Below are 21058 nucleotides of genomic sequence, written 5' to 3'. Positions count from 1 at the left end.
CTGACGGGGGTCGCGGGAACGTCCCCGGTTCGCGTTCAGACTCAGGAAGCGGTTTGCAGGGGACGATGCCGTGAAACTCGAGAAGCGGCGGGGCCGGCAGGCCGGAGCAGCGGCCGGTGTGATGGCGGGGCTAGCGCAAGGCGCCGAGGAGGGACCCTGACCCGAAACGCCCACCCTGGGCGCCGGGGCCGCCCCTGAGCCCCTTCCCGGGGAACAGCCGTGGCGGTTGGAGCGGTTAATGGCGGAGCGGCGCCGCGCCGTGCCCCCCCCCGCCGTCATGGCGACCGGGCAGGTAGGGGCTGACCCCCGCGGGGACCCATCCGCGGCCCGGTGTGGGCTCAGGCGGCACCCGTACTGCGGCCCGACCCCCTGCGCCGATTGGGCCCGGCCGGCACCCGTCGCCGCAGTGGTGTCTGGGAAGGAGAGAACATGGCGGCGGAGCCGAGCAAGACGGAGATTCAGACTCTCTTCAAGCGGCTCCGGGCAGCGCCGGCGAATAAGGTAGCCGGGCGGCGCCGGGCGGCCTCCCGCCTTTCCGAGAGGGGCTGCTTCGCTGCGGCCGCGGGATGGGCTCGGGCCAGGCGCCGCTGGGCTCCGGGCCGCGCTGCGGCGGTGAGGCGGCCGGGTCGGGGGGCTCCTGGGGAGAGCGGCCGGGCAACGGGGGACGGGGCCACCGGGTTGCGGCGGGGGGTGGAGGAGCGGCAGAGCCGCCGCCGCCTCAGCCCGGCCGTCCCTCTGCCTTCGCTTTAGTCGTGCTTCGACTGCGGTGCCAAGAACCCGAGCTGGGCCAGCATCACCTACGGGGTCTTCCTCTGCATCGACTGCTCCGGCGTCCACAGGTCCCTGGGCGTGCACCTCAGCTTCATCAGGTGCGTGGGGCCCGGGAGCGTGGGCGGCGGGGAGCTCCGGCCCGTGGGTGACCCCCCGGGCAGGCCCGGAGCCGCGGTGCCTCGTTGGTGTGGGAAGACGCAGGGAGTCGGTTAGAGAGGAGCGTTAGCGGAGAGCGATCGCCTCGGGTTGTATGGGGCTTGGTCGCTGGAGGTTTTGGGTCACTCGGCCCTTCCAAGATGGAGTTTCTGAAGCGCCTCAGCAGAACATCGACACGTTGCTTTCGCTAACCTTGCAGAAACAGTGTCTGGACTCCGAACTGTAGAATCTGAGAGGAGAGTGTGGTTTGTGAATCGTGCCAGTAAAGCAGCAATATGGAAGTCTTTCTTGTATTGCTGAGCGAGGCAAAAAGAGGAATATTATTTAATCTTTTCTGTATCAACCTAGGGAGGAAGATAGTTGGGTTTTGGATTTGGAGTAGGAAGTTGGATTTTCAGCCTATTGATCTTATTTTCAGTACTTGTAGAAGTTAGTATTTTAAGTGACAGAACTGTGACCTTTAATTATTCAGAGATAAGTTGAGTAACTGGTATGAGACGTGCTCTGTCACCTAGCTTTACTTGGTTGTTTTTTCAGTTGCTTTGTCACGTGTTCTGGCCTAATCTGTGGGACGGGCTGAACATGAGTCTCTCATGTTGTGGCGAGATCACATGTAGAATGAAAGTTGTTGGCTGGGCTTTCCTAGCTCAAGCTCCGCCCTCTTAAGGAACACGAGTGAGAGGTCCTCTAAGTTTGGACACTGTCATTTGGAGTGAAGCTGAAGATATTTTTTTTTCCTCACTTTAACAGTTCAAATTAATTTCTTATGGGAACAAAAAAGTTACCAAGATCTTCTTTCCCCTTTTGCCCCCTATGCTTTGGAATAGTAGTGGGATGTCTGACCGTTCTAGCTCAGAGCTTGCTATTGCATTTGGCATGTCTGCACATTATTAATAGAAATAATTTGTTCTCACGCAGGTCCACAGAGTTGGATTCTAACTGGAACTGGTTCCAGCTGAGGTGTATGCAAGTGGGCAGCAATGCCAACGCGGTGAGGAGCCTCTGTAGGCATTTTGCTTGCTTTCCCCCTTGCTAATCCACATTCTCTGGTTTTTGTCACTTTCCTCTGTGTGGCTTTTTGGGTACCAACCACTGCATCTTTTTTGGAAACGTGTAATATGGGGAGGTGTTTGTCAGGTGTGCTTCGAAGTCAGATTGTGACCTTTGAATGCATTGCTTTCTGAGGTGCAGATTTGTCCTTACATCTCATTTAAATGACAGACATAGTCCTCTTAAAGGAAAGAATTAGAAACACTGATCAGTTTGAAAGCTCATGCTCAGCATTGTGACTCAGAAGCATCCTCCTGTGGAGGACAGGGATGGTTTTCTTAGCCCTCTGGGGCCTAGAGTGAGACTTCTTGGGCAAAGCTCATCAATTAATGGTTGGTTCATGCTGTGTGCTCAGTATATCATCCCCTGTCTCTGGGAAGCTTCCTTTTTCTGTTGAGTTTGAGTTATGTCTAATGCTCGCTTGAGTCTGATCTAGCAGTTGGGAGACAGAATGTTCTTCTCTTTCAGACTGCTTTCTTCCGCCAGCACGGCTGCACTACCACAGATGCCAATGCTAAGTATAATAGTCGAGCTGCCCAGATGTACAGGGAGAAGATCCGGCAGCTGGCAAGTGCTGCCATGGCCAAGTATGGCACTGATGTAAGTCCGAGCAGCTCCGTACTGTTAAGAGGTGTAGTGCTGCATGCTGAGTCTTGTAGGATATCTTGGTTTTTCCCCTCTCCTCTCTTTAGCTGCTTATAGATGGACTGAGTGGAGCCCCTGGGCACTCCCCTGACAAGAGTGATGCTGATTTCTTCATGGAGCACACACAGGTGAGAAGAACTGTCTAAACCAGATGGCTTTAACAGCTCTCAAATAGCCAGCTGTTCAGCTAAGAGCAGTCCCACTTAGTTTGGAAGGACTCTTAAGTTGTATACTCGTTCAGCACTAACATGCAAGAACTAAGATTCTGTCATCAACCTGGGACATAGTCACAGATCTAAACAATCCCTTGTGGAGCCTGTAATATCCATGTCCTTTGTTTTGTAGACCATCTTTATCTTCAAGGAATACTCAGAGCTGCCAGCAACTCCCTGGAAAATGCTTTGTGTGCTGTGTTAATGCATAGTCTCTTTGTACAGCTAAAGCAAGGGCTGGCTATTACTTTGAGCTTCTGGTTTAGTCAGCTTTTCACTGCATAGACCCTCGTAAAGTGGATTTGAGCAACTGTTTGCACAACGCTAGGCAGACTTTCTCAAGTGAATAGAGTAACGTGAGAATTGGCTGTATGGGAATAAAGACGGTGGAAGCTGAGATTATTTTTTTCCAGGGAAACTCATTCACATTCTTTCTCCCAGATTTGAGCTCATCTCTTTAGCCTGGGAAGTCCGTACAGTAGCCAACAGTGATGCTGTCGTTTCTCCTGGCCTTCCATTCAGCTTAGCTTCTGGGTTTTTTTCTTTAATTTTTGTCCCTGCTAAGGGAATGTGGACTTGTCCATATGTTGCCTTGTCTTCAGTGAAGGCATAGTCTGGAGGTTGGAACACGTTTTCTTTGGCCTAAAACTGAATACAGGTCGCTAAACCTGAAGTAAGTTCAGGATTGTTGGGTTCATTCATCTTCTGCAAATGACTGGAATGAGCATCTCCTTGCAGTCTTCCAGTACCTGGGATGTAGCAGATGCCAGCCAGAATCCTGCACAGTCTTCCCCGGAGATGGAAAAAGCAGCAAAGTCATCAGAAGGCAGCGATGTGTCAAGTGAGTTCCTGCTGAATAATTTTCCCAAGAACCTGACTTCCTTTCCAGGAGCATACACTTCTGTACCACAGTTGGAAGAGCTGAGTTTTTGCTTTGGTTCAGGCTTGAAGGAGTGGAAGCTCTGTGCGCTCTATGATGTTTAGTTAAATTAGTGGAGACTTCTAAAAACACTGCTCTGTTTGGGATCAGTTCTCTGCTTTTTCTCAAATGCACACAAAACTGAAGGAAGACAAACAACTTTCTGTATTCCCCTGCAGTGTTTGCTTTCTTTTAATGTGTTAAGAACACTGCAGAGGGAGTAACTTGCTCTGTGGAGACATGAAGTTGTCATGCTTGGAAAACTGCACGTTTCAAACTGTAACTTCACTTGTTTGGGGTGGGGGCAGAGAAGGTAAAAGAGATGTAGTGGAACTGTGCGCACACTGAAAAGAAAGGGGTTGAGAATCTCTTTGCTGAATGTTCTCTTCTGTTTTTGTGCCCGCAGATTCCAGCCAGGGCCCCTCTATTGACTTATTGAGCACATCTCCTAAAGCTCCTCTAGGTAAGTAAGACTCTTTGTTATCTCTCAGATCAGTCTTGCTCTTATACCTACTGTTCAGTAGTAAGCTCAGTGGAGCTGGAACTGATGAGCCAATTTCCACAACATCTAAAGGAGCTTATCTTCCTGTGGAGCCAGTACTGAGGATCTCCGTTAACCCCAAAACCAAGCCACAGTTTACCGGAGGTTTTCTCTTCCTTTGGACGATTGAGTTCAAAGCTGTCGCCTTCCCAAAAGCTTGTTTTCATTTTTTGAGCTTTGGACAAAACTTGGCATTTGCATATAAATAACTTGGCTGATCAAGGCCATGTATTCTTTGTTTTTTGGTTTTGTTTTGGTTTTTTCTTCCCCAAAGCTTTGGAGTCAAATGAATTTTTAGCTTCCAGAGTAATAGGGATTTGTGTCCTAATTCTCCCCTGCCATTACTGTCCTGGCTGCACACAGAGCATCTAGCTGGAGCTTCTTTTCTTGTTGAGAGCGTGCTCCTAGCTGTCGTGGTTTCACCCCAGCTGGCAACTAAGCTCCACAGAGCTGCTCACTCACTGCCCCTTGGTGGGATGAGGGAGAGAATCAGAAGAGTAAAAGTAAGAAAACTTGCGGGCTGAGATAAAGACAGTTTAATAGGTAAAGCAAAAGCCGTGCACACAAGCAAAGCAAAACGAGGAATTCATTCAGTGCTTTCCATCGGCAGGCAGGTGTTCAGCCATCTCCAGGAAAGCAGGGCTCCATCACACCTAATGGTTAATTGGGAAGACAAATGCCATCACTCCGCACGTCCCCCTCTTCCTTCTTCCCCCAGCTTTATATGCTGAGCATGACATTGTATGGTCTGGAATACCCCTTCTGTCAGTTGGGGTCAGCTGTCCCAGCTGTGTCCCCTCCCAACTTCTTGTGCCCACCCAGCCCGCTCGCTGGTGGGGTGGGGCGAGAAGCAGAAAAGGCCTTGGCTCTGTGTAAGCGCTGCTCAGCAGTAACTAAACCGTCCCTGTGTTGTCAACACTGTTTCCAGCACAGATCTAAAACACAGCCCCATACCAGCTACTGTGAAGAAAAATTAACTCTGTCCCAGCTAAAACTAGCACACTAGCCCACAGTGGGTTCATCCTGGGTGGAAAGCCTGTGTCCTCAAGCGTCTATTCCCTGTTTTGTGTCTCTTCCTCAGACATGTCTATGTATCTATCAACACAAGGGCCTGCTCCTGCCAGAGGTAACTGGCTAACAGCTGGCCTGCACTGGCTGCTTGTGACAACTCTGCCTGCCCCTTCTGTGACTCTGCCTTCAACTCTAACTTTAGCTTCCTGTGCTTGGAGGGAGAGAATGAGCCAAAGCTTACGTGTATCATATTGGGATTTAAACCAACTATTCCATATCTGGAAAGGGATCTTATTGACATTTCTGTTAAATGTTTCCTGACAGTAATAAAAAAACCCCCCAAACAACCCCAAATCAAGTGTTAGGAACAACAAGCTGAAAAAGTCTTGGGTAGTGTGAGTGTTTTGAACCCCCCTATTTCAAAAACGTATGCTAAGACTAGAAAAGTTACAGGAAACACTGTTGAGAATGATCTAAAGTATGGGTTGACAAAAGTCATGTGGGTGTAGAAAGTAAGGAGACACTTCTGTGGAAGAAAAGCCCAACAAGGGTGACAAAAGATTTTGGAACTACATGTTGGAAGCTGGGAAAATGTCCTGGGCAGTCCGTCTCTGTTTGCTTTGTTCTTATGCTTCTCCCCAGGCATCTGCGGCTTGGCTGGACCTTGGCTGGTTTTACAAGTGTGGCATGCTTCATGCCCTCAGAGTGACAGGTTTCTGGTGCAAGGTGTTGGGGAACCTGTTGCTCTTACAGCTCGCTGCACTGCAGGTCCATTTTGTTGTTGGTTGTCTGTTCATGTAAACATGACTTCAGGGTTCTTGCTTCTTTGTCCCTAAGGTGTTGGTGAGGAACTGACCTTCATGTGGCTCTGAAGCTGTATTTTCTTGGATTTATGTATGGAATAAATCTAGTCTTTCTTTATCTACCCTGATCCCTACTGGATAGGGTCACCAACTGCATGACACTTGGGAGAAGCTATTCAAAGGTTTTAGTTCACTTACAAGCTTCTCCAGCAACGGACATGCTTCCCTAGGCCACCAGCCTGCAATTGTGAAGCTTATAAGTGCATCTTTCACGGCTGGGTTAAGTCACCCAGGCTTCTGATGTGAAGCTGCATGGTGTGTCCTGGACTCTATAGCAGCTGGACTGTGGTGGATGTTTGTGTGGGTTGCTGACTAATTTTGGCTTCTTAAATTAATTTACTTCTGCTTATTTGCTACTTCCCTCCTCTTGCAGAACTTAAATCCTCACTCATTGGAAAGAAGAAGCCAGGAGCTGCCAAGAAAGGGGTATGTCTGAGCTCCTGTTTTATGGAGAGGAGGTAGAGCATGTCTAATATTACTGCTGTGCTTTCCCTAGCCCTTGCTTTATGCCCTTAACTAAGCTGTGTACTGAGAGATCCACTTGGGGAAGGGAGACCTTTGATTATATCACTGCTTATTTTGAAAGATAACTTGTATATTAATGGACAAAACCAATTAGGTTTTGGATCATTACTCATTGTGGTCTGAAGTGTATGTGGCTGATCTTTTAGCACTGGCCACGGATGGGTTAACAGAGTACGGAAGAACACCCAAGAGTTGGAAACGCTATTGGGTCTGTAGTTGTGACTACACAGGGAGACTAAAGGCCTGATCGGTGCAGCAAGAAGCAGGATTCTGGTTTTCTTCTATGATAAACAATCTAGGATGAAGAAATTGCATTTTTTTGGTTTTGTTTTTCAAGTTGGGTGCAAAAAAAGGTCTTGGAGCCCAGAAAGTGAGCAGCCAGAGCTTCAGTGAGATTGAGCGGCAAGCCCAGGTGGCAGAGCAGCTGAGGGAGCAGCAGGCAGCGGAGTCCAGGAAGCAAGCCGAGGAGTCCATGTAAGTGCCCTGTTTGGGCTGAATACCTTGCATACGTAAGGCAGAAGTAATACGAGGTTAATGCTGTTCGCTGTAGGACCACCTAATGTGAGCGTAGAACATGCTGCATAATAGAATGAGCAGTAGCTATAAGCCAGTATGGTCCTTATGGCAGGGCACAAGTTATACTGCTGTATTTTATTCAAATTACCATCCCTGGAAGAGTTTAAGGAGCAGATATGGAAGTATTTTGTGTTCCTGCTGGCCTTTGGACAGGACTGAAAAAGGCAAAGGATGAACTGGATGGGGTATTCTGTCTGAGAGGAGCAATGCTTACAGTAAGGAAATCATGGTTATCCAAAAAAGAGTTGAATCCCAGTGGAGGCAAGATGGGAAGACAAGCAGTAGCTTCTGTGCAAGGATTTTTGGCAGAGCTGTTGTGGAAATGGGTCTTTTGATGGGTTGTCAGGGTTACTCTCCCCCTTGCCCCTCCACAGCATGGGCTGGGGGGAGGGTAATGAGCTGGTACCCACCATAGCTCTTTCCTTTAGAGTGACCTCAATGCGACTGGCTTATCAGGAACTGCAGCTCGATCGGAAGAAGGAAGAGAAGAGACTTCAGAACCTTGAAGGGAAGAAGCGTGAACAAGCAGAGAGGCTGGGCATGGGCTTAGTGTCCAGAAGGTACTTGGCTGTGGATAGCATAGGACAAGACAGGTGCCTTGGAAGCACTGTGCTCTGGAAAAGTTTCCTGAAGGCAGTAGCTTGCTGCTTTTGTAACAGATAAGGAGCTGATTTAAAGTGCTCATTTGCTGGACTATGTCTAAATATGCTGCAGGCCCCAGAAAGAATGGGCGCTGTTCAGAGGTTCTAGTTCTCATTCGAGCTTTTTCAAAGATGCGTGTGGCCTGTCAGTGTCTAGCCCTAGAGCCCTGTTGCTTGACAGATGTCCCACTGCAGAATACTACGCTTAAGAAAGTAGCTCAAGACTTCTGAGGGAGTCAGGATAAGTGGTGAAAGGCAGCTGGTGTCCCACAACTTTCCCTCGAGACTTGTGGCACCTGCCCTGCCTGTGAAGGCCAGATTCAGTTTTGAGGCAGACTGGATGTAGGGGCTGGATGCTGTCAGACCCATCGGCCCTGAGTGCCTGTTTGTTGTGCTAGTTCTGTTTCACACTCGGTGATGTCTGAGATGCAAGTAATTGAGCAAGAGACGCCGCTGGCTGCAAAATCTTCCCGTTCCCAGTTGGACTTGTTTGAAGATGCTGGAGGCTTCACGTCTGGACCACCCAAGTAAGACTTGGTTTCAGTGTAGTCTTTGGCTTATTCCTGAATTTAATGTCTGGCCTAAATTACCTATTTTTGGTACCTAGGTACAAATATAATCCCTTCTCATTCGAAGATGCATTTGGCTCGCGATGGGAAACGGACTCTTCGTGGGGTATGGACAAAGAGGAGGAACCTGAGGTGACCATTTCCAGTATTCGGCCAGTTTCAGAGAGGTAAGGTGCCTGCCACTGCTACTGTATGTACCTTCCTTGTGTGGGGGACAAAGGGATAGGTCTAGGAGCTGTGGGGAGAGATGCTGCTGTGTTGCAACAGGAGCCTTGTGCTGCAGAAGATAACTTGCATGGACAAGGCCAAGAAAAAAGGCCTTGTGTGAAAGGCTTGGGCACTTCTTTGCGTGTCATGTCCCTAAGCTTGATACAGCCTTTATGGTCATTGAGTGCTGGCTGTCTTGAGGTGGGGAGAGGAGAACCCTGATGGTAGCTAGCACTTGAGGATTTGTTGCTTTCCTTTGATCACATGGAGTCTGAGAGAGAAGTCTGTTCCTTTGCTGTGTTGGTGAGCTTAAGCTGAGATGTCTCCTCTCTGTTTTCCTCAGACCCACCAGTAGGCGGGAGACAGAGAACAGGACATCTATTGTGGAATCCAACGAAGCTCGGCAGAAGTTTGCAGGGGCTAAAGCTATCTCTTCAGATATGTTCTTCGGGCGGGAGGCAGATGCTGAGGTAGATGCATTCTGCAGTGCTTAAGCTGGGATAGCTCTGGCTTCATCTCCTTCTGTTTGCTCAGGTCCTACTTTGTTCCCTTCCTTTATAACCTTTTTGGTTTGTTTTGTTTTCTGCTGCAGTATGAAGCCAGATCCCGACTGCAGCAGCTCTCAGGCAGCAGTGCCATCAGCTCTGCAGACCTGTTTGGAGAGGCTGAGAATGTGCACTCAGGTTTGTTAGCACTCAGCGGGCTGAGGAAGGGGGCAGCTTTGGAGGACCTAGGCTGGAGGGGGTCAGGGTGCTCTCTGGAACTGGGGCACTCCAGGCTAACTCCTCCTGGTTCTTGTAGGTGGTGTGTCAATTGGAAATGTCCTGCCTGCAGCTGACATTGCACAGTTCAAGCAAGGAGTGAAATCAGTTGCTGGCAAGATGGCTGTCCTAGCTAATGGGGTGATGAACTCCCTCCAGGTGAGGTTACGCTATGGCACCTTCAGACAGGCTATTGTCATGCTCAGGGACTTTCACCATGTCCTGGCTTCTGCTGGAATTATCATTGTCTTCTCAAATTATGTGGAAATCCCAGATAGAGACCCGTCTTTTGTAGCTGATGACTACACTACAATAGCTGAGCAATTTCAGGTGGCCAGTGAACTCTGCTTGGCCAACCTTACTCTCCTGCTGGACAGGACACTTTGTTATGTTGGGTATGCCTCTTCCCACAAATCCCAGGCAGAACTTAAAAAGTTAAGGCCATTTTACTTCCTGCCTTTCCATGGTGTCCTGTCTAGGTAACCTCAGACTGCATTCCAACCCCAAACACCCCAAGACCTTGTTATCTGTCTCTGGAGTTTGCCTGAAGTGTTGTAGCATGGTGTCTTGGTGTGTTTCCTCCCCAGGATCGTTATGGCTCATATTGATGACCCAGGGACTGCAACTCAAAGGGAAGCCAGCAAGAGGCACTGATGCCACCTTCACTGATGCAAACTCTGCAGGATTGTCTTAGTTTGTCTGGGGTGGGTGGGGAGGGGAGAAGGTAAGCAGAGGGGGTCAGGACATGGCTGTGCCCAGGATGCTTTCCAAATATCTCTGGATTCCACTCTATTAAAATTCAATGTGCCCTCATACCCACTGCTATCTACTAGCCAGTGGAGACAGGCCTTCTTACAGGGTTAACCTCACTGCTGTAAAAGATACGACAGGAACTCCTGGGCTGCCCTCATCAGTGCTCCTGTCCTTCTTGGCCCATACCTTAGCTCACCAAGTGACAGAGGAAAGGGGAATGCTATTTTTCTGAACATCGCGTTACCTGGTTCCTGTGGACTTGACTGTTTTTTTTCGTTCTGCTCAGTGCTCCCTATCCATGGTGCTGTGGAGTCCTCTGTATTTGCAGGGTCTGACTTTTACCATGGGTAATCCTTTTTACTGTCTTGTAAACCAGCATATATTGATGCAGGAGTGAAAAATCAAACAAAGCAAAGATTATTTTTTTAGCTTCTAATTACATCATCAGCAACAATGGCCCAGGTAAAGAAGTACTGTAAAGATATTTACTGGATCCCTTGTTATTTTGTTGTCCAGCTTTGGACTGAGGTCGGAGTCCTGAGCCTCTGACTCCACCCTGAGGTGAACTTCTACAGTGCAGCAGTGAGTGAGGACTGTCATTTTAGTCCTGTTCAACTTGGCTCTCTGCTCCTGACTCTGTTTTTAAGAGCAGCATGTTTTTATCTTCCTTGGACTATGGTCTTGAGGGCTGGGTAGTATTAAGAAAAAGGTGGGGGGGGAGGGCTAGTTTTGCAGTCCTAGCAAAAAGAGAGGCTGGGGCTGGTAATGGGCTTCCAGGAGCTTCACCTCTCCTCTCCACTTGGAGGGCCTGTGGTACCTGCAGGGCTGGGGGCGGGAAGGGAAGGGTTCCTCTGCCGCTGTGGGCAGGTGTTACACTGGTGGGGCAGGAGTGTGTGGGGGGGGGGGGGGGGTAAGGGTCGGGCCTTCCTCTGGCTTTGCCCCTGGTGCGGTTGCAGAGTACTCGGAGCCAGGGTTCAGAGGGGACGGGATGGACAGTGGCATGCTTGCGCAGTGGGTGCTGACGCGGAGGCAAGTTTGGCCCGGGACCCTGGCTGAGGCAAGGGTCTGGCGTGGGCCCGTGAGTACCACCGCTGGGGCCCTGTGCTGCTCCAGTCTGGCCAGTACTGCTCTGCTCCCCACCCCATGCCAGGCCTTACCCCTGGCAGCACCCTGAGGAAGGGCCAGGGCAGCCCAGAAGACCCCAGACGAAGCAGTGGCTTTATGCAGTGTGCTTTATTGCCGGGCTGTCACAGTTGCTTGCTGATGGTTGGGAGAGAAAGCACGGTTAGCGAGCACGTTAATAAATAAAATAACTTATAATAAATAAATAACACCTCCAACTACCTCCACAGGTGGGGCTGTGGTACAGACTCAGCAGTAGTTAGGGGATTAGTCTTAAAATAGCTCCAGCATGTGTTGAATCTACTCAGCTTAGGGCTGCTATAAGCTTTGGGTTACTAGCTCTTAGTAGCCCACACAGCAGCATTTTATGAACAGGAAGAGCAAGGGCACTCCTGAAGAAGCAAGAGAAACTAAAGTTCCCCAGGAAATAACTAGTCTATGCAAGCTGAGGCACAGGAGCTGGCCCAGACAAAGCGTTCAGGACTGCGGAGGCCCAACTGCTGAGTTAGTTACCATTAACACAATGAGACGCTGCTTCTTTTTGTAGTTGTAAGGGCTACGCTGTGATGCTACAACAATGCTAATATTTACAAAAAATACCCAGGACTCGTTTGATAGTTGCTTCCTTCTGCCCTAGTGCTTCTGCCCAGCCAAACCCAGCAGATGCTCTATATGTTTGCAAGCCACACCACCTGTGGCCAAGGGATTCAAAGACTTCTTCCCTCTCTCTCCCACTCCCCCAACCCCCTGAAGCTCACTTTTCCAAATGACCTTAATACGCTGTTCAGAACAGAACTCAGGACAGCAGAGGAGCCAGATAGCACCATACAGTACTTTACTGCAACCTGGCTTATTTGCTATATTTGCTTTGGCAAGTCTTGGACACATGGAGGAGGAAGTAAAGACAGGTGGCATGGCAATACCTAAGCCTTCTTTCTTTTCTAGGAACTTAGGAATTTCTCCACCTTTGATCATACACAGGTGCAGCTTTACTGGGAATAATTATAATGGAGCGCTAGTGCAGAGGTGCTGCTGGCGATTTAACCACTCTGTTGTCTTAGGCCAAGTCTGAACACAGCTACACAACAAAACACTGGCAAGCGGCCTGCACTTGCACTCCCACTACTGCAGCACCTGCTGAACCGGGAGGGAGAGCCCCAGTGAGTGAATACACAGCTATTTCCAAGCGGAGGCAGAGCTAGCATCCGCTGGCTTGCCAGCAGAGGGTAGCATAACTCTGCAGCTGGAAATAGCTTCTGCAGAGGAGCTATTCCTGCACGAATTTGGAGCTAGGAAAAAGGCAGAGTTCTTCCCGGGAAAAGATGGGTGGACCTGGCAACGGGGACTGGCACAGCCACACACATGCTGGTGATGTGGACAGAACCCACCATCAGAGCAGATGCTGTGGGAGGAGGTGCTGTTTCTGCAGTGGGTTCTGGAGAAACCCAAGATGGGAACGGTGACCACCCTCACAACCTTCAATTTTCAGAGGAGTCTGTCTCTTCATTGGAGCCTTCACTCTCAGCATCCATTTTTCGCCGATGGTGTAGAGGTTTCCAGGGAGAGTTAATCCTGGGTGAGTTACGGACAGGCAGATTAGCTGTGTCCCCGCTGGAGCTGGTAGGACTGGAGACGGAAAGCCCTGAAACCTGAGCTATCCTGAAAGAGAAAAGACAAATGCTAGGCAGCCTAACTTGTCATCTCCAACCTTTAGGGTAGCAGTTTTGGAGTGAACCTGGGAGGAGGACTTAACTCACAGCTAGCACGGGGATGGAAACGTGTTGATGGCACAGAGAGGGAACACCTTGTGCTAGTACCTACCAGACTCGCTGTGTGAATCTTTCTTCCTGTTTAAACAGATCTTTCTTCTGGGCTGAGCCTGTGTCCTCCAACACTCCTAGTTTTTACCATCCAAATGCAATTTCCCTGTTCATTAGAGACTCCTGCTTCCTCTAGACCCCTCTTTGAGGCACACTTTTCCACTCTATTTCTACAGCCTTTTCTAAGGATTTTGTTAGCTGCACCAAGGCACCCCAAAGAAAGAGGCCCCCTCTGCTCAGGCTGCACTGTTAGCTCCTCTATTGTTTTATAGTAGAGCAAAGGAATAGGGACAGTACTTTACTAAAGTCTTCCTTAGCATGCTACCATTAATCTGTTGCTTTACCTCCTACTTTAGGCAACTCCACTTACAATTTCTCAAGTTCCTGATCCATGGTGGGGTCCAGAAACAAGTCTCCTTTATCTGGCAAAGCCCCTGGGAAAAAAAAAAAAAAAAAAAAAGGAAAGTATCAGAGCAGAGTTAGGCTATTCATTCTTAAAGAAAAGCGCTCACTCCATAGCAGTATCTAAAATCTGCCCTGCAAGACAGAGAAGACTCTTCTTTATACCTATTAGAGAAATGGACACTGAATGTTGAGGATCATGGAGAGATAAAGAATGATGATCCATATTATGTGTCCTTCACATAGACTGTAGCTGAGCTCAGACGAAACGGGAGGCACTTTCAGTGGTCTCACTTCTCAGAGAACCTGAAGAACTCTACGGATTGGCAGTTTCCATTCACTACACAAAACTACTGAGTACTGACTGTCAGGGAGATGACAGTCTTGTCAACTTCGAGCCTCTGCCCTATATAGTCACCAGTCCCAGATCCTATCAGAGCAATAGATACGTTGCTGTCTGTGCCGCAGCCTGAAGCATGTGCTGTACCACCCAGGGAGATGTATACTTCTGTGCCACCTGCCTTTCTTGTGGTGCAGTGAGCTCGGGGATCAAAATACTCCACAGATGTAACACTACTGCTTTCCTTGCAATTCAGGAAAGGCAGGCCTGACTCTGGTGCACATTAAGTAAGTCCACAGAAATATGGATGGACTGTGCTCTAGTGTTGCTTGCTGTCTGGGTGAGAACGTGAAAGGCTGGGCCAGTAATTGGGTACCCTCTCTCAGCATAAGGTCAGCATGCTCCTTTTCAGGATGAAGGACATGGTGTAGTTCAGGACTGGAACAGCTGGTTGATCATCCTTGCCATTGTCTCTGAAAGGACACTGGCACCTCAGGAAGAGCCCAGAAAGGAAGATGGGGCTCTTAGGAAAGCCCTCCTTCCTAATTCTGTAACAAACTTCACCTTCTACGAGGGTCGTGGGAGGGTGTGATCAGCCAGCACAGAGATGACAGGAATTGCCTACCACAGCCTGAATAGTGCCATTGCACGCCAGGACAAAAAAAATCCACTTGGTAATATGTACCAACAGCGCAGTGAGGAATACTCTTGCTTTTCAGGAGACCAGGGTGCTACACTCAGTACTTTTGGGAAGGAGCTTTGTACTCCCTGTGGGGACACAGACCTGGTTTATGGCCCCGGCACCTTGCTCTTGAAGGAGGGCCTGGAGAGCCACCTGCCTCACATAGGCAAGCTGGCAGCAGTCACCAAAAATGTAGCAATGAGTGTCCAAAAATTAGAAACAATTTAGACCAGAAGCGACTCCCCCACTTCTTCTGGTTCTGGCCTTCCCCTCCTGCAAATGAACAGGAAAGCCTGGCACCGCAACACAGAGCGTCAGGAGGTCCAGTGGAGTGCCCCAGACTGCTCCCTTTCATGAATTCAATTAAAAGAATAAACAGCTAAAGCTTAACTTGTTTCTGCATTTGAAGAATGCACAGTGAGGTCTCTAGGGCACAAGAATTACTTGGGAGAGTCAGTAAATAACACTTAAAGGATTCACGAATCAACACTGACATTGGAGTTAGGCTGCGGATTCCAGTCTGCCTGACAAACTCATCGGCGCTGCCCCAGCCTGAATGAGCCACTCTAATCCCTATCCCTGTTCCTCAAGGGGGGCTACTGGCTTTGTGAGACCAGAAAGAAGGCAGGCATCCTGACCGAAAGCTCCTTTGCCTGAAACTGCCCTCATGAAGGGCTTTGGGGAGCTTGTGATCCCCTACAGACCAAAGACTATTGAAATCATCCTTCAGGAGAGACTAAAAGACACCAGGCAAAGAATCCTCCTTTCCTTGCCAAGACGCTAGCACCTGTCAGACTTGTGGTTGCTGCCCCTCCTCTGCGAGAGGCCTCGGCAGGAGGCTGGCAGAGGGCCAGGGGACGGGCCCACATTAATGGAAAGGAAAACCCACACACTGTGTAGATGGCACAATGGAAGCAGTGGGCAGGAATTTTTTTTTCTGCTCATCTGTTTTCTTTGCACTCTACTAGAAGTGGATTTCGTAGAGCAGAAGAAAAAAAGATTTTGCTTGCTGCAATCCAGGCATCACCTTCCCCAGTGAATACACTGCTTCCTAAGCCTGTTTGCAGAGGGGATTGCAGGGCTGTTTTCATGCACCTTTGATATATAATCTCCATGTTGCTGGGTAAGCAGCCCTGCCCCAGAGGAGCATTAGCAGCTTAAATGGTTTGCTGTAAGAAGGGGCTCAGCCAAGGAGGGGACACTTTTACTCTACTATGACACACATCTATGCAAAAGAACAAGCCCTCAGGCAAGGTACACCTTTTCACTGAGGTTTGTCTTTGTAATATAGGGACTCGCAGATACTCAAGCCTAGAAGCAGAGAGAGAGGATACCTACCCAAAGACAGAGAAAACCTACCCTTACTGGCCAGATGGTTTGCTGAGTGGAGATGAGTGAAGATGAGTGTTTGAGCCTCCACACATTTAAACATACCTCTTGGATACAGCCTTCTCAAACACAAAAAGCCATTTCTGTTCCCCTTTGCAAGAGGAAGAAGAGCACAAGCAAGACATATGGGGGCAATATGGAGTTGTGAGTTTGAACTATGTATGGATTACATACTGTCCTTTGTCAGTGCAACACTTTGCTTCCTTGCTCTAGAACAATATTGACCAGCACAACATGGAAATGAGCAGTGAGATGCTGCTTGGTAATCCCTCTGGTTCCCACAGCAGTCCGGTACAGAATTTTGTAGCAGTTTTGTGTTTTATGATACCACCAGATTTTCAGCAGGCCACAGATTAATATACTAGTGAGTTCACACTGCCTTGAGGGAAGATGGGAGAGAGCTGGGAAAGACCGGGCTTTGCGTCTTTGAGCCTTTGAGCCAAGGAGGCAGCAGAGGTTTTCCCATTAGGTGTGCCTCCTTTTCTTGCAGACAAGAGCAGTCACTTAAAATCTGTGGGAGAATGAAGGGCTAAAACATAGGATGGGACTTCAATTCAGTACTGTCGTCAGCAGTCAGCCACGTTACTTTTCTCCTGACCACCTCTGCCCAACCTTTATAGCCAAACATGTTAGAAGCACAGTTCTGCTAAAATGATCAGCTATTGAAGAGGTAACACATTGCTATCTTAGGGCAGCATTTCATATCTAATTTTATCCTTGAAGAAGCTCCACAGCTTCAAGCAGACAGTAAGGTGCAGTGTTATGTTTTTAAAGTTTAATCGATCAACAAAAAGATGAAAACTTTCCGTCACTCTCTTCCTGACAGTGTAAAATCTGGGGCATAATTACAGAGGAAATCCCACAGAAATGCAGAATGACTGAAAATCTAGAGCTGTATCACTCATAGGAGTCTTACCTAAGGCTCTGTTGATCCCCTGATCCTTTGCAAGTGCCATAAGGAATCCATAGAAGGTCAGCCTCTGTGCACTACTCAACATTTCCTTCACAAGAGCAGAAGGTGGACAGCTACGAAAAGAGAGACAAAGAGGTCACCTTGTCTTTTAAATTATCATCTTTTTTTTTTCCAAGACCCAGCTCAAACTGTAGAAATAAACCCTTTTACCTGTTCTAATACTGTCAAGTTGCCCTGACTCAGTTTAAACCAAATAGCCACCAGCTTGCTTATTTAGCATTGCATCTGTTCCCCATTTGCTAAGCAAGATGTTTGAGCTGGGGTACATCCCTAGGAGCTGTGTTACCTGTCTCCATTCCAAGGAGAGGGAGAAAAGCCTAGATTACTCAGAGGCATACACATCCCAACTCTTAGCATATTCTTTCAAAAATCAACTGGGAAATCCTTTCTTTTAGAAGACAATAAATTTTCATGAGGATCATTAGGTTATCATCACCCTTTTATCCGTGACAGTCATCCAAGGGGCAGGAAAACCTCTCCAATGATAGCCTAAATATGTCAGAAAACAGTATTTAGGTGGTGACTAAATTGACATGTCCCCTTCTACACTCACCTTAACCCCTGGCCCTGACTTCTAAGCAGTATCATCATAGTGATTCTTGCTCTTGCCTAATACTTCTTAAAGGATTTCATGCAAAATAAAACTGCCTCATAAAGAGGAAGTGTTGAACAGTCCATGGTGTAGTGGCACCCCTGGGAGATGTGCGTGTGGGCTGGTGATCCCTCAGGCAAAGGTGGTTACCAAAGCCTGCCTGAGTATTGAGCTACTGGATGAAAGGCTGGGAATGGCTCCCCCCACAGTGCTGTGCAGAGCAGGACCTACCAGATGGGCTCACAGTATCCTTCCCATCTGAAGCTCTCAGGACATACAGGGAATGTAGAGCTTTTGTTATTTAAAAGAACAAAACAACCTGGCATCTCCATGCTTAGATATCTATAGTACTGGACAGCAGTTCAGCAGTCATTTTGTGGATCACAAATTTGGATTGAGGCACCTAAAGCAGGAATCAGGCGGAACTTGTGTCCTGTCTTTTTGTGGATCTAGCCCATGACCTTCTAGCAGGCCATGTGCTCGCTACGTGCAAGAAACTATGAAGAAAGTGTCTGTCAAAGCTATACAGTAAGGTCTGGTATTGCTCCATCCCCTGCTGAACTAAGGCTAGTCTCGTGCCTGGGATCTGTAACTGGAGACCAGCTCCTACACAGGCTCGGGTACAGGCTAGCAGTGTGATCTTGTCGAGGTATTAAGGCTTCAAACTCCATCCACCCCAGTGGGCCTTTCCTATGCTTCAACATCCCAGAACACAACTGCACTTGTTTATCTCCTCTAGTTAACTCACGATGGTAGATAGACCTCTCCTTGATGAAAGTGCCAATGCAGAAGTGAGAAGGAAAGCAGAGACCCTAATCAATTCATTACTTCAAGAATCAGTTCAAATCCCATGTTTCTTAGGTCCATGAAATTGTTTCTCTCCTTTGGTTAAAGCAGTTCTGCTATGATCTTGCCCTTCATACTTCTCCCATGAGATCTATTTGGGAGCTACAGCTTGTTCAAAGTCCTATATTTCTTCACAGCTCCAACCTTACAAAGGGTCTCCAAAGACACAGACTTCAAATCTGTGTTTTGGATTCTGTTCGTACCTGTATTTTGATCTGTCACACAAGGACTCTAGGCACTGATAGAAGAGAGATGCCTCCACCCCATCCAGTGGGCTGCAGTCATTTTGGGGTTGGCGCTGCCGATGTTGCCCAGAGGATGACGTTGGCACAATCACAGTATTTGGATTCTTACCAGCCAGCAGATCTTGATAAATGGCAGCCACGCTTTCCAGGAATTCTGAAAAAAACAGAAAGTGACTTAAAACTCAGGGCTATAACCAGCAAAGCATCCTCCTGACCTACCAGACCTGGGATTAAACTGTCATTCCCTGCTCTGTGTTGTACACAGCACCAGCAGGAAATAAGCACAACACTACAGCATCCTGCATATTCAGATCAGATATTATGCAGGCATAAACAGCCATTTCCATATAAGTTGCTGGCTTCTTCCTGTCAGGATGATTATGGGAGGCCACTCACTCTGTTGAACAAGATTCTTCTCAAGGGAACAGAGGCTAGCTAGCACAAGGATAAAACAGTGGAGCGTCAAAATTAATGTCGAACACAAAACTAGTTTGCAAAGTCTGAAAAGTTTTCCTTCTCAATCTCTTGCCATTGATTAAGTACTCATCCAAGTTGGGAACAAACTAGGACAACAGGAGGAAAGGGAGCAAGTTAGTCAGGGCTCCAGGCTGTATCCCAGCTTGTCTCTGTGTTGCTCCAAAGTAAATATAACATGGGATCCAGAGGAAGGGCCAGGGCAGGCCAGGGCTAGAGTTGGCAGAAAGCCTCTCCCCAGGCTCCTCATACTACCCACTGTTTACTGCAGGAGTCTAATTTTAAACAAGTTTGTTTAGGGATGTGGTCAGCAGTTGACAAATCTAGATTCCATTTGGAGTGGTTTGCATGTGTGTGGGTTGGTGGGAGAGCGTATGACAGGCTGCGTGTGTGCATTGTGCCTGGGTGAACAGGAGAGGGATGGGACGTTTGAGTGTGTGTACACAAGGGCGGGCTTGTGAGGACTCCAGTGGCATTTAAGTCCCGAGTGAATGGAAGTGTAATGCTGTGTGTGAGGCTGGTGGAGAGGAAAGGCAGGATGTCAACAGGCCCTGAGGCTGTGCTGAGGTTCTGCAGCTCTGTGGAAACATTTGTTATATCGGAGAAAACTTTCCAAACACATTTTCTGGCCCTGGCTAAAGGCATTACAAGCCTGGTTCTGCCCAACCCAAAATCACCATTTGGAACTGTTTTTCTCTGATGAATTGTCATGGATAACATTGCGATATGCACAGGGGAGTTACAGGGAGAGTACATACAGAGAAGTACTGAGAAAAAGAGATTTTTGTATTAGGGATAGCAGCTGACTCTTAACTGCTATAAAGATGGAAACTGACAGGTTGGATCAGATCAGCAGGCCACCCAAATCTGCTCTCTGACCACAGACTTTGCTCCACCACAGCTTCTAGCCAGTGTCTCCCAGTATCCAAACCTAGCCCCTTTTGCCTGGTCAAGGCCAATTGTGAGCTATGTCCATCAGAGGGAGCTATTTAAGTGCGAGAGGACAGAAATCCACGAGCTTATGTTGCCTTTAGAAAGTGCTCTCTGTTGGGAGATGAGTAATTGGCACCCCAGTAGTCCCCACTGCCTGGGAGCACATCTAACTTTGATAAAGGAAATGCTTCCCTCTTTTTGCCCACTTAAGCAGTTCGCTGAATGAGATTCCCTTTCCTCAACCACATTTTAGGGGGGCTAGGACAAACAGGCCAATGTATTTTAAAGCAGTCTCCCTGTACAGAACAAGCACCTGAATCCTTATCCAAATTTCTCCCCCTTGTCTCGTGAACTTTAGTTTAAAGATATTCCCTGGAGATTTTTACAGATGTATATGTATGGGTGAGCATATGTAAATACACACACACAAACTAATATGATTTGATTTGTACTCTTCCTGTCAAGAATTTTAAAAGAAGTACCCCATCTAGTTAAAACTCAAACTGGGGGAGAGGAGTAGAATATGATAAATGACCAACAATATGAAGAAGGTAGATGGGGATTAACTGTTCACTTTCCCTTCCAACTAGGGGCTCTCAAATCAAACAAGAGAGGTGGTTCTTCATGGGACAGGTGCCACACCTGTGCAACTCCTTGCCAAAATGTGTTGTCGAGGTTACAAGTTTATGTGTCTTCAAGGGGAGGCTGGAGAAGTTCTTGGGAGAGGAGTCCACTGGGGGTTCTTAAACTCATGGAAACTATACCCAGGTCAGAAACACTTTGAGCTGAAACCAGCTCATAGTTGGGTGAGTATTAGGGGAAGAATTGCATCCATTTGTCCAGAATCTTTTCCTTTCAAGGCAGCAGCTGGTGGGCTTTTCTTAGAATCATAGAATCATTTAAGTTGGAAAAGACCTTCAAGATCATCGAGTCCAACCATTAAGCATCTTATCCTGTCTCCAGCAGCGACCAATACTTTAGAGGCAGAAATGCTGTATTAAGGAAAGGAAAAAAAATGTTCCTAGTAAAAGTTAATTGTT

The 21058-nt window shown here is 48.0% G+C and overlaps 2 protein-coding genes across 8 annotated transcripts in view; one reads left to right on the top strand and one right to left on the bottom strand.

The window, feature by feature from the left end:
- Positions 1-309: 309 nt before the first annotated feature.
- ARFGAP2 (ARF GTPase activating protein 2) lies at positions 310-10684 on the top strand. Of its 2 annotated transcripts, XM_069784545.1 has the most exons (17): positions 310-501; positions 751-869; positions 1846-1918; positions 2446-2577; positions 2670-2750; positions 3573-3675; positions 4160-4216; positions 5376-5420; positions 6542-6594; positions 7031-7167; positions 7698-7829; positions 8309-8437; positions 8518-8646; positions 9030-9156; positions 9279-9369; positions 9488-9606; positions 10035-10684. In XM_069784545.1, the coding sequence occupies exons 1-17, from the start codon at positions 430-432 to the stop codon at positions 10053-10055; spliced, it is 1620 nt and encodes a 539-aa protein (XP_069640646.1). In that variant the 5' UTR covers positions 310-429; the 3' UTR covers positions 10056-10684. The 2 variants fall into 2 exon arrangements, with proteins under 2 accessions (XP_069640646.1, XP_069640647.1); XM_069784546.1 differs by lacking the exon at positions 5376-5420 and having other exon boundaries at positions 324-501.
- Positions 10685-11414: 730 nt separating this feature from the next.
- Positions 11415-21058, bottom strand: part of CSTPP1 (centriolar satellite-associated tubulin polyglutamylase complex regulator 1) — an 86672-nt gene continuing 77028 nt past the window's right edge. For all 6 annotated transcript variants that reach the window (XM_069784551.1, XM_069784547.1, XM_069784548.1 and 3 more), the window contains 4 exons: positions 18570-18765; positions 16872-16981; positions 13513-13576; positions 11415-12981 (listed from right to left, as the gene is read on the bottom strand). In XM_069784551.1, coding sequence (XP_069640652.1) covers positions 12801-12981; positions 13513-13576; positions 16872-16981; positions 18570-18765 — 551 coding nt within the window. In that variant the 3' untranslated portion in view covers positions 11415-12800. The remainder of the gene's footprint in view (positions 12982-13512; positions 13577-16871; positions 16982-18569; positions 18766-21058) is intronic.

This window comes from Haliaeetus albicilla, chromosome 5 (genome assembly GCF_947461875.1).
Source record: "Haliaeetus albicilla chromosome 5, bHalAlb1.1, whole genome shotgun sequence".
NCBI lineage: Eukaryota > Metazoa > Chordata > Aves > Accipitriformes > Accipitridae > Haliaeetus > Haliaeetus albicilla.
This window is presented reverse-complemented; position numbering and strand designations above follow the sequence as displayed.